The following is a 10,524-nucleotide window of genomic DNA, read 5'->3' as shown; positions in this document are numbered from 1 at the left end:
TTTCTGCTTGAAAAGAATAGAGTTGGTTTGTTGCCTGGGGATAATCAAGTCTTTCTCTGTTCAGATTGATTGCTGTGTGCAGTGCAAACATGGCTCTGTTTGAATGTTAGCAGCAGCCTCTCTGAAAAGTTTATTAAAACATGTTGCTAAGTGACTTTGGGTAACTAAATGGCAGGTTAATGATTTGTGGGGCTGCTTCAAGCTCTGAGAAAGAAAAACACTCCACAAATAAACAAGTCCTAGCTTCCTATAACAGGACGCTCGATCGTCTTCACTGAAAATGCCTAAGACGTGAGTTTTTCTAAGAAATAGTAAATACATCACAAAATTAATTGATTTTTTGCAAGTGCACATACTGTAAATGATTTAAATTTGATTCTATAAAGTTGCAAATAGTTTCATACAGAAACAATAGTACAATAATATATATTCACTGTAGTACTGTGGCCAGTTTACCAGTATAGTTGTTTCACAGCACATCATGGTGTGAGTTTTGAAAGCTGTGTGAAGGAGAACATTTTCAGATATGTACCTCATGTAAATATAATAATTTTAAGCAGTTCTATACAGTGCATAATTGTATGTTTCGGGACAGGAGGTGTAACATCTAAGGATTTCACGCAGCTGTGAAAATAAAGTACCTTCAGTGTCTGTATGCAGCAATAAATACTGGATACGTTGCTGTCAGATTAATTATATATCCCTAGTAAACTATATTGTTGATTACAGACAACATTTCTTCTTCATACCAGGCACAGAAAATAGCTGTATATGAAAATACAAGTCAAAATTCAAGTGAATTCCATGTGCTGCTCTTACAATAAAATAATGTTGTTCTTATCATCTACACAGCTTACCAATTTCCAAGCAGCTTGCTTCTGTCAAAGGTAAAGCATGTCTCTATTTCCAATATCAATAAGCTTATATTTATAATCACCTGAACTAAGCTATCATCTACCAACTAACAGACTGGGTAGATTTGTTTTTAGTTATTTTTTCCAATGACTGAGGCGTTGAATAAGCATCTACCTGTCTTAAAGTTATTGTTGCTAACAAATACTTCTCAACAGGAGACATAGGTCTCAAATGTGCAGTTTTGAAAGAAACACATATTGTGGCAAACGTGTATTTTCAATTTAAAACATGACATCTGGTTGAAGAAAGTTCTCTGTTTACATGCCGCCTCTCAGGAAATCTGTTACACTTGTACTCCCTAGGTCATTTAATGCTAGAGGTTTAGGTTTGTTACTGGTTTAAAGTTGGATAATGACAGGAAAGAAGCTGTTGAAGGTGTGCAAATGTGTCCTTCTAAGTAATATGACCAAGGAAGTGTAATATTATCTGAAAAAAGCCTGACAAACAGAGATTTATTAAACTTACTGTAGTACCAGATATGTTTTATATGTGTACTATAAATTGAGCTTCTGGAATTATTTTGTTAGCTCTAATCCTGTACCACTGCTAATATGGTTAGGATTAGATCATTTTCCTGTTTGTTTTTCTGGTTTTTTTTCAGCTTTTGGAAAAGCCTCAGATCTAGAAATGGCGACTGCAACAGCAGCACTGGTATTTTATAACTCTGCTGGACCAGATGGCAAACTGAGCAAAGCAGGAGCTAAAGATTTATTATTGACACAATTTCAGATTTTCACAAGGGTAAGACCTGTATCACTTAACATAAATGATCGTTATGGCTATTCACAAAAGATTATGGTATTTAAAAATGATTGTATCACCTTTAGGCAGGGCTTTCAATGTACTGTACTAGAATAACACCTAACATAAAAGGATTTCAGTGTATTTATTATTTATACACAGGGAGTGTTGATGATTTTATAACCTTAAAGGAATTCTATGAATAGCAAATACAGAGCAGCTCTCACTTTCTGACATAATAAAAGAAAACAAACAGATTAAAGGCAGTGTCTATGGAAATCAAATGACATCAGGAAAAAAAAAAAACATAAAAAATACACAATATTGAAAGAATGCTGCAATGATTCATCTCATGTATCCCATTTGTCTCCTGTTTATAGCATACACCTATATTTTAATGTCCTCCGTTTAATGATTTGTATATCACACACTAAGATGAAACAGAAAAAAAAACATAACATATACAATTGAACGTCATATAGTACGTAATGAATATTATGGGATACAGACATGAACCCAAATTTTCCAAAATAAACTGGACAACGCTTACCTGGTAACAAACACTGATGCAGCATCTTTTCTTCATGTTGGGTCTCCATTCATATGAGTTGGACACTTAAGAATTAATATAGCTAGGGTAGGGTTTGGAGTGATTCAGGGGATTTCTCAACTAAAATGCAATATGAAGAAACGCTTGAAGTGCCCTGGGGTTTATAATACTAAGGATTAACATCTTCTTTTCAAGACAGTACCTCCTAAATCAACCTAACACTAGGCGATGGTATGAGTTGACCATTCTCTGTTTAGAACAGTCCCAGCATCCCCCTCTATAATCCTCTCTGTGTTGTGCTCATTTAGAAGCTGTGCCAATGTCACAGAATCTATTCAAATGAATAACAAATGAACAAGGGGTCTTTTCAAATCGTTCTGAACACGAGTGTGTTTGACAGGGACAAGAGACGAAACCAAAATACAAAGAAATCTTCGCTGATCTTGAAGTAGAGAAAGAGAATAAAATGGATCTAGAAGACTTCATGGTCTTGGTAATGAGCCTGACAATCATGTCAGATGTTATACAAGATATTCAAGATATGCAAACCAACAAGTAAATACGTTTCAGTTAATGTTCAGATGAAGCTGTTGGCTTGTTTGGGCTTTGTAACTTTGTAAATTTTTTTTGTGGTTTGGGTGGGTGGGGGGGTGGTTGGGAGGTTGAAGGATTTGTTGAAAATAATATAAAATACTGTATAATGATAAAATATAATTTAAATCATTTATTGAACAGTAAACTGACGTGTTATAAATGATGATATATAAATGTAAATTGTAAAATTGTAAGATACAGTGAGTGCACATAATTTCTCCACAGGCAATATATATATATATATATATGAAAACTTGTGGTGCATAATTCTAATTGAATGTGCAGTTTATTGTAATGAATAAAGCAAATGAGGTTATTCAGCAGATGGTTATGTATCCCACTGATGTGACAGGATAAGAAATCGATAGAAAAAGATGATCTGCATACAAAAAGGCATTTTCTTGCCCTTGCAGTCTGTGCTCTTTTTTCTTTCTATTGCTTATGTACATTCTTTGTAAAGCCTAATAAAATCCCTATTTTCCGACCTCACATGTCACCGGCATGTTGGTGTGCAAAAACTCCAGTCAACTTTGTGTAAGATTAATAAAACCATCTCAGAATAATTCAGGTGCATAAATAACATTAATTGAATGTGTATAATATCTGCTTTGTTTTCATGTGATGAGTAGGAAGAAATTAAACATTTTAAAATGTATACAATAAAAATACCACTGTAGTTTCTAAATAGACATGCCCTGCTGTCTGATTTTAGAGTATCTAGAAGGATTAAAAAGACCTAAGAATAAAAGGAGTGTGTTTCTGTTGTTTAAGTCTCATAATCAAACTTTGTCCACTTGCTATCTCATAGACTTCAGACTCAGGTGTGACAAGGCAACTCATTGCTATTCTTACAAACAAGGTTTTCAAAAGTGTTACCAACATCAAACACTTTACTCTTAAAACCTCATTACATTCTCAAGGTTCTGTATTGTGTAACAAACCTGTTTTTACCTGGCAACAAGTCAAGTTATTTAAACATCAAGTAGTATGCATTCTTTATACAATGCTATTATTATTATTATTATTATTGTTGTTTATTTGGCAGACACTTTTATTATACAAGTAAATAAATAAATAAAATCTATCAACTGATATTTATTGACTGATTACAATTGATTTAGCCCAAAAGATGAATCTCTTGTTTCAAGCATGAACTAAGGCAGTCAAGGCAACGTAAATAACCTTGCTAAAAAAATCAGTTTGTACTATTCAATATTTCAATTGGTATTGTATTGCCTAAATGTCCAGTGATTCATTATACACAGACAATATCAGAATTCTAGGTGGAAAATCTATTAATCGCTAGATTAGTATGTACAAATAAAAGAGTATGCATTTGATAATACAGTAGCCTCCATGCTACATTGTTGTGCAATGTTTGGCTTTATACAGTCTTTGTGGTTAACATGGCAACAGAGAATTATAATGTACTTCCTTATTACTCTACAACAGCCAAGTAAAGGAACACAGCTCTATGTATCAATTGAATGATTCAGTATTAATTTGAAGCATATTAGATCATGGCTAATGTTAAGCTGGCTGTCTACAACCTTCTTGAAACATTTTACAAGTATTCTGGCAAAGAGGGGGATGCCCTTAAACTGAACTAGAAGGAGCTCACAACCTTACTTCAGCAAGAGCTGCCTTCCATTGTACAGGTAAGAAATGCATTGGAGACAAGTGACTTTAAATGCAACATGCACTTCATAGTCTTTAGAGAAAATGTTTCAATTCAACCTTATGGTCACAGATACACGTTTCTGGGGTTTCAACTTAAGGATTAAAGGTGGGGATTTTCAAAACAGTTCAATCACAAGTTATTGCAATATTGAATGTGAAAAAGGCACCACAAGAGACCAGGTTACCACATGTATAAACATACATAAGTGGCGCTCTTCGGCTATCATTTATTAAGCAGATACTTGACTTCAAATGCACTTATTTCCGTGTTCCAATGAGTCACCATTTGAATATATTAATCGTTTCATTGTTATTTTGAAAAATCAGTGTTCCAGCTGTGTAAATTGCACATTGGGTAGAAGGTGGTGTGCTTTTGCAATATCATTATTCGTAATAAGATATGTGAGATATTCCCACAGTCAGTTGTTAGTTTCTAAACCTTAAATCAATGCATTTCAAATGGAGTGAGTCACTGGTTGTGATCTAACAAGGAGCTTTCATTGTGACAATTATTTTGTTTAGCATTCTCCTTTCCAAAGTGGTGTCATACTGTAAAGGAAATTAAGAATATGTGACACACTTCAAAATAGAGGTTCATTGAGTATGTTTTACCTTTTATTTTTATATCATTTTATATGCTTGAAAAATTTAAGTTTTGAAACATTTGCATGACTCAGACATTTTCTAAAATCACTTTTCAAATAGGCAATAAATAATTTTGCCAGCAACATTTATCAAGGAGAGGTTTCTAAAACCAATCCATTGCAACTTGGGTTAGGAGTAGCCAGGCAGCACTCAGAGATCTTTTTTATTGATCTAAACAGAGGCAAATCTAATACCACAACTCACGTGTAACACAACGTTTAGACAATAAACAGTGAAGCCAATGTAAAAAGCTAAAACAACAAATTAATTGTCCTTTTATAGCTAACTTATCGAACTTGTAACCACCCAGAAGAATGATGCTGCAAGCAGAAATGCCAGTCTGTGGCATGTGCTCATCCTCTAGTAAAAGTTAAGCAGAGCTAGACCTGGGGATTTAAAGTGCACTGGTAATGAGATATATAACAAAAAATGTTTTCCACTGCCTCTCATATATTAAACACAGGGTTTCTTCAGTAGAATTGAACTTCGACAAGGTATATGCTCAAGCTAGTTGAGTCCCTAACAAGCAATACTCCGTCACTTCTGAGGCATGGATAAGAGTCTACCTGGGCTAGACTGAATGAAAATTAATGGGGAATGAAACCATTTGAAAGTCCCACATATGTGATAAATTCAAGTGATATTAGTCTACCAGCAGACTCTTGCTGTAGTAAAGGAAATGATCAATTACTGAATTATTGTATAGGCTCCACTTCCAAACATCTGACAGGCAGTTCACAGATTAGACAAGTCAATACGAATTACATCAGGCTTTTTTTTTTTTTTTTTTTTAAATATGTAAACTCCTCTGTGCTTTATGTATTTCTAGACTTTGTTGTCTTTCCGGTCATTTGCCACAAATATCCTCTTAAATTGCAGTAAAGAAATACTAAAATAGTTTTCACATTCAACACATTTTGTTTTTTACCTTCCTAAAGGAAATTCCAATATTGGCCAGATTGATTCTGGTTGTACTGACTCAGGAGACTTGGCACTGGTTAAGCTGGTCCACAAACATAGCTTAATTAAAAAACACTTTGCTTTAAAATACTAAAGTCAACTGTTTATTGTCTCCTAAGTTATTATTATTATTATTATTATTATTATTATTATTATTATTATTATATATTATTATTATTATTATTATTATTATTATTATTATTATTATTATGCTATAACCATTGTCTGAGATCATATATGCCTGCAGGCCAGCCAAGTAGAAAGCTAATAATTATTTGTTCCAATTCCCAACTCTTAGCTTAGCAACAATTTTTGCTGTATATGCTTGTCATGAGGCTGTGAATCTATTGGGGTTTTATCAGTCCAAATAAGCACTTGTCATACTAAATTAGGCAATAAAATATAACATATATTCAAGCTTGAAATACATTTGTTGATAAAGAAAAAAATGTATAAAATGAATGGTACCCATAAAGTAGTTGTCAAAGAGTAGCCAAATGTAAAGATCAAAAACGTGATTACTACAAATCATACAACAAAAAACAATTATGATTCTGTCAATATCTGACATATGCACCACATGTCGTTAAGAATGGGTAAGCCCGGAAAATAGAACAAATACTGGATTACAAATAAAATATTACTGTATTTTTTTTTTTTCCAGATCTTTGTAACAAATCTGAACCAGAGTCACCATTAGTCAATGCAAGCTAATGCTTCATTATTACAAGCCGTAGGGCATTAATTTGAAGCCCTTTTTCTGCAAAGATGTTTATTGCAAGATTTATAATATTATTGAAATATATTTTGTTATTCTTTTGGTTAATGTAAAATATAATCTTAAATTAGGATTTATAAAGATATGTTGTTTCTGTCTGTCGTTCGCTGTCTCAAATGTAATTTGTTTTTATGGTACAGGATGACGCTCTGGCCTCCATAGACACAAACAGGGACGGAGAAGTTGATTTTGAAGAGTTTATAACTTTCATAAATGAAAATACTACCACCAAGTGGGACAGCTACGTACGAGCTTTGTTAACAGAAAAAAGGTAATTCACCCTAAAAAAGACGAGCATGCATACAGGTTGGTTGTAATATACACATGCTGACATTTGCTATGTTGCAGAAATACTAAACTGAAGATAAAGACAGCAACAGAAAAATCCATGGCTGTACTAATAAAGACTTTTCAAAAGTATGCTGGCAGAGAAGGAAACCCACTGTGTCTTGAAAGCAGAGAGCTAAAGGATCTAGTCAGGGCAGAAATGCCCACACTATACAAGGTATTACTTAACATTTCATATAGGAAAAACTAGGAAGAGACATTTTAATATATAAATACAGTTACTAAAGTTAGGAGAACTATCTGATTTTTTTGTGGGGTTTTTTTTTTTTTTTTTTTTTTGCAGTGCTTTCAAAGTAACAGAAAAGGTTCAGCAGACATTCTGAGGATGCTGGACACAGATGAAGACGGGAAAGTGGGCTTCAAAGAATTTATGTCATTTCTTTCCAAATTTGCTGTTGCAGTAGATATGGCAGTTGTGCGCTCAGTCGAGACCAAAAACAGCTGACTGTACGTTAAAAAAAAAACTAAAAACAAAAGAATTATTTAAATCTATACAGTAGACGTAGTAATTAAAACCTCCAATAATTACGTATTACATTAGTTATTAACTATGTTAATGTGACATAACCAGATTAGGTACAATGGAGTAAATTTCACTTCATTGATATTATATATATATATATATATATATATATATATATATATATATTTGTTATCAATGTGCTAGGCAGACGTCCACACATTGTGAAACATCAGCTCAAATATTGAAGGAAATGTTTTGACAATCGTACAACGTGTTGGACACAATAAAATGTATAGCCGCTTTCTTTAAATCAAGCACAGTAACTAGGTTTGGTAGTCTAGTTTGTTCTACCATGGTATCTTGGCGATCAAGACTTTTGTTGTATCTGCTTCAGTTAGAGCTCAGCTATTGGTATCCTCAGTGGTTTTATTTCCAGTATATTCTTTGGCCTTCAAATATTGAGTTCCTATGTAGAAAGTATGGTGATCACCTACTCCTTTTGAATTGTCTTTGTCCTTCTTCAGCAGTTTTGGTGTTTGATGTTATACTGTGTAATTATATATTCTTCAAAAAAAAAAAAGTCACAACTTGTCACAATTTTAGTAACTGATATTAAAATAGACTCATATTACCTAGTTTAAATAAAATTAAATAAATATAAATAAATTAGTAATCAGCAAATAGTTTCAGTTAATTACAGTTAACGAACTATATATATATATTATATATATATATATATTATAGATATATATATAATATATATATATAGTTTTGTTAATATTAATGTTTGTAAACTTTGTTGAACAACAGACTGTACTGTGTCCTTGTCTCTTATATCGTCACAACCTAATGCTGCCAGGTGAATTTACAATGGAATGAAAAAAGCAAAAAATGATCTGTGAAAACATTTAACATTTTCCACTCTCACATTGAGTTTTCACCTCACATTCTTGAGGCAACCTTTAACAATATGCAAAAAATAATGGTATGGGTGTTTGTGGCACTCTTCCCAGAAGTAACAAAGTAATATCATTGTAATGTTTATACAGTAAATAAAGATAACAACAAATGTTCAATGCACTTGAGGAAATTGCATAAAAACAACACATATTGTATTTAGAATATGTCCATTAAAAAACATAATGTGCATAATCCATTTGCAGACAATGAGGAGCCTATTAGTCAATCTGCAGCTTAATAAAGGATGTCACAAAATGAACTGCTTGTGGGTTTTTTTTTGTGCAATTACTGTTTCAATATTTAAATGACTCTGCCTTAATTGATATGTTGCTGCCATTAACTATTTAGTTCAAACGTAATTATAAAATTGTTCTATTAACATGTAAACACAGTATTATAAGACTTCCAATCATCCAGATTCCTAAAAACCTTCCCTAGCAACCACTTTTTTATTTTAATTTGAAAATTAACAGCAAAATACATTAAACATGAGATGAGATTCAAATATTTACCAAAGTCTTTTTTTTTTTTTGCTTGCTTTTTCTTTAAAAGGAGAACATCCATAACTTCAAAACACTGAGGTAAAACTACTGTGTAGAAAACTAGGTCAGGCAGACAAATGTTTGGACTAGTACACTGAAGAAAGCCCAAGATGAAACGTTTGTCTGCTCGAAGAACGGGGTCTAGTTTTAACTTGGCTCTTTTTGTCAATAGCAAATCTTTGAGATTGCTGTGAAAGTAACCCTTAGGTTATTAGGCCTGTAATTTGTAACTAAGAAACATATCACGTAAACACTAAGGCCTGCATTGTATTAAAATCTGAGCCTCTTCCACAATTTGGTATACTTACCCATTTGTTATACTCATCCTCTGAAATTCTTTGAAAAGCAATCAATATCGTTGAACTAGTCAACAATTTTATCAGAAATAGTCAACAGTTTTGGCTCCTGTAGCTACTTTACAAGTGTAAACACAGTAAGCCTGTCTACATATCTGGTTGCTTGAATTCTTTAAGATGGATGATAATGGAGAAGGTTTTTCCGACGGAGGTTTCTTTGTAGGGGATCGATATCCTTAAAATGTACTCTTGTGCTTTTGATACCTTTGGCACCTGCTTTTCACCGTCTTGCTCCTGATTTCAAATTAAATGTCACCTCTTTCCTGTACCTAAATAAAACAAATCATGACCATGTATGTATGCATTATAGATACATTTCTATTCATTCTGGTGAACAAATGATTTTTAGAGCATTCTGATTTATAACAAGTCTGTGGGGGGCAGTGTAAAGAATGCAATGAGCTTCTGCTATCTTTATTTGCAAGTATAAATGGTCTTGTTATGCCAGTCAAAACGAATTTTGTCCTTCAACACACAGATAATGTGTACTGTAGATGCATATGCACATATTGGGTCCAAGAACATAATCCCATACTATCTTTTTCTAGGGCTCTGGAACAGTGTAGGAATATCTAGTAATGAGTTCCGCATACAGGAAATTAAAAACAAACATGTTTTAAAAAAAATCTTACTCTTTAAAAACAGATTTTAACAGCTGGTTTTATACTGTTGAATACCTTATAACTAGTACTTAATACATAGTACAAATGTTTCTTACTGTCACCAACATCACCTTCTCGATCTTTGTATTTAAAATAGGAAATATATTCACTCTGAACTGTGGCTTGGGAATAAAGGGGCCATGATTTACTCAGTCAGTAACGCACTAATTGCTGATTGCAATCAAGTTTAACTAGGATAATTGTGCACTGAAAGTGTAGTTTTTAGTGAGGTCCAGTGGTAAGGTCTATTATTTCAATTCCTTAACCATTCGCCCAAGCAGGTTCAATTTAGGGTGAACAAATTACTTGAAATTGCTGTGCGCTACAAAT

The 10,524-nt window shown here is 33.0% G+C and overlaps 1 protein-coding gene and 1 long non-coding RNA gene across 2 annotated transcripts; both read left to right on the top strand.

The window, feature by feature from the left end:
- Window positions 1-240: 240 nt before the first annotated feature.
- On the top strand, window positions 241-2,765 carry LOC121328393 (sentan-like). Its single transcript, XM_041273028.1, has 4 exons — window positions 241-291; window positions 853-887; window positions 1,517-1,656; window positions 2,607-2,765. Exons 1-4 carry the CDS (start codon window positions 281-283, stop codon window positions 2,763-2,765), a joined length of 345 nt encoding a protein of 114 aa, XP_041128962.1. The 5' UTR covers window positions 241-280.
- A 1,492-nt stretch (window positions 2,766-4,257) lies between these two features.
- On the top strand, window positions 4,258-7,776 carry LOC121328419. The gene is made up of 4 exons (XR_005951684.1): window positions 4,258-4,458; window positions 7,004-7,134; window positions 7,212-7,368; window positions 7,495-7,776. It is a non-coding gene; the product is annotated as an uncharacterized LOC121328419 (long non-coding RNA).
- Window positions 7,777-10,524: the final 2,748 nt, after the last annotated feature.

The sequence above is a fragment of the Polyodon spathula genome, chromosome 16 (assembly GCF_017654505.1).
Source record: "Polyodon spathula isolate WHYD16114869_AA chromosome 16, ASM1765450v1, whole genome shotgun sequence".
NCBI classification, from domain to species: domain Eukaryota; kingdom Metazoa; phylum Chordata; class Actinopteri; order Acipenseriformes; family Polyodontidae; genus Polyodon; species Polyodon spathula.
This window is presented reverse-complemented; position numbering and strand designations above follow the sequence as displayed.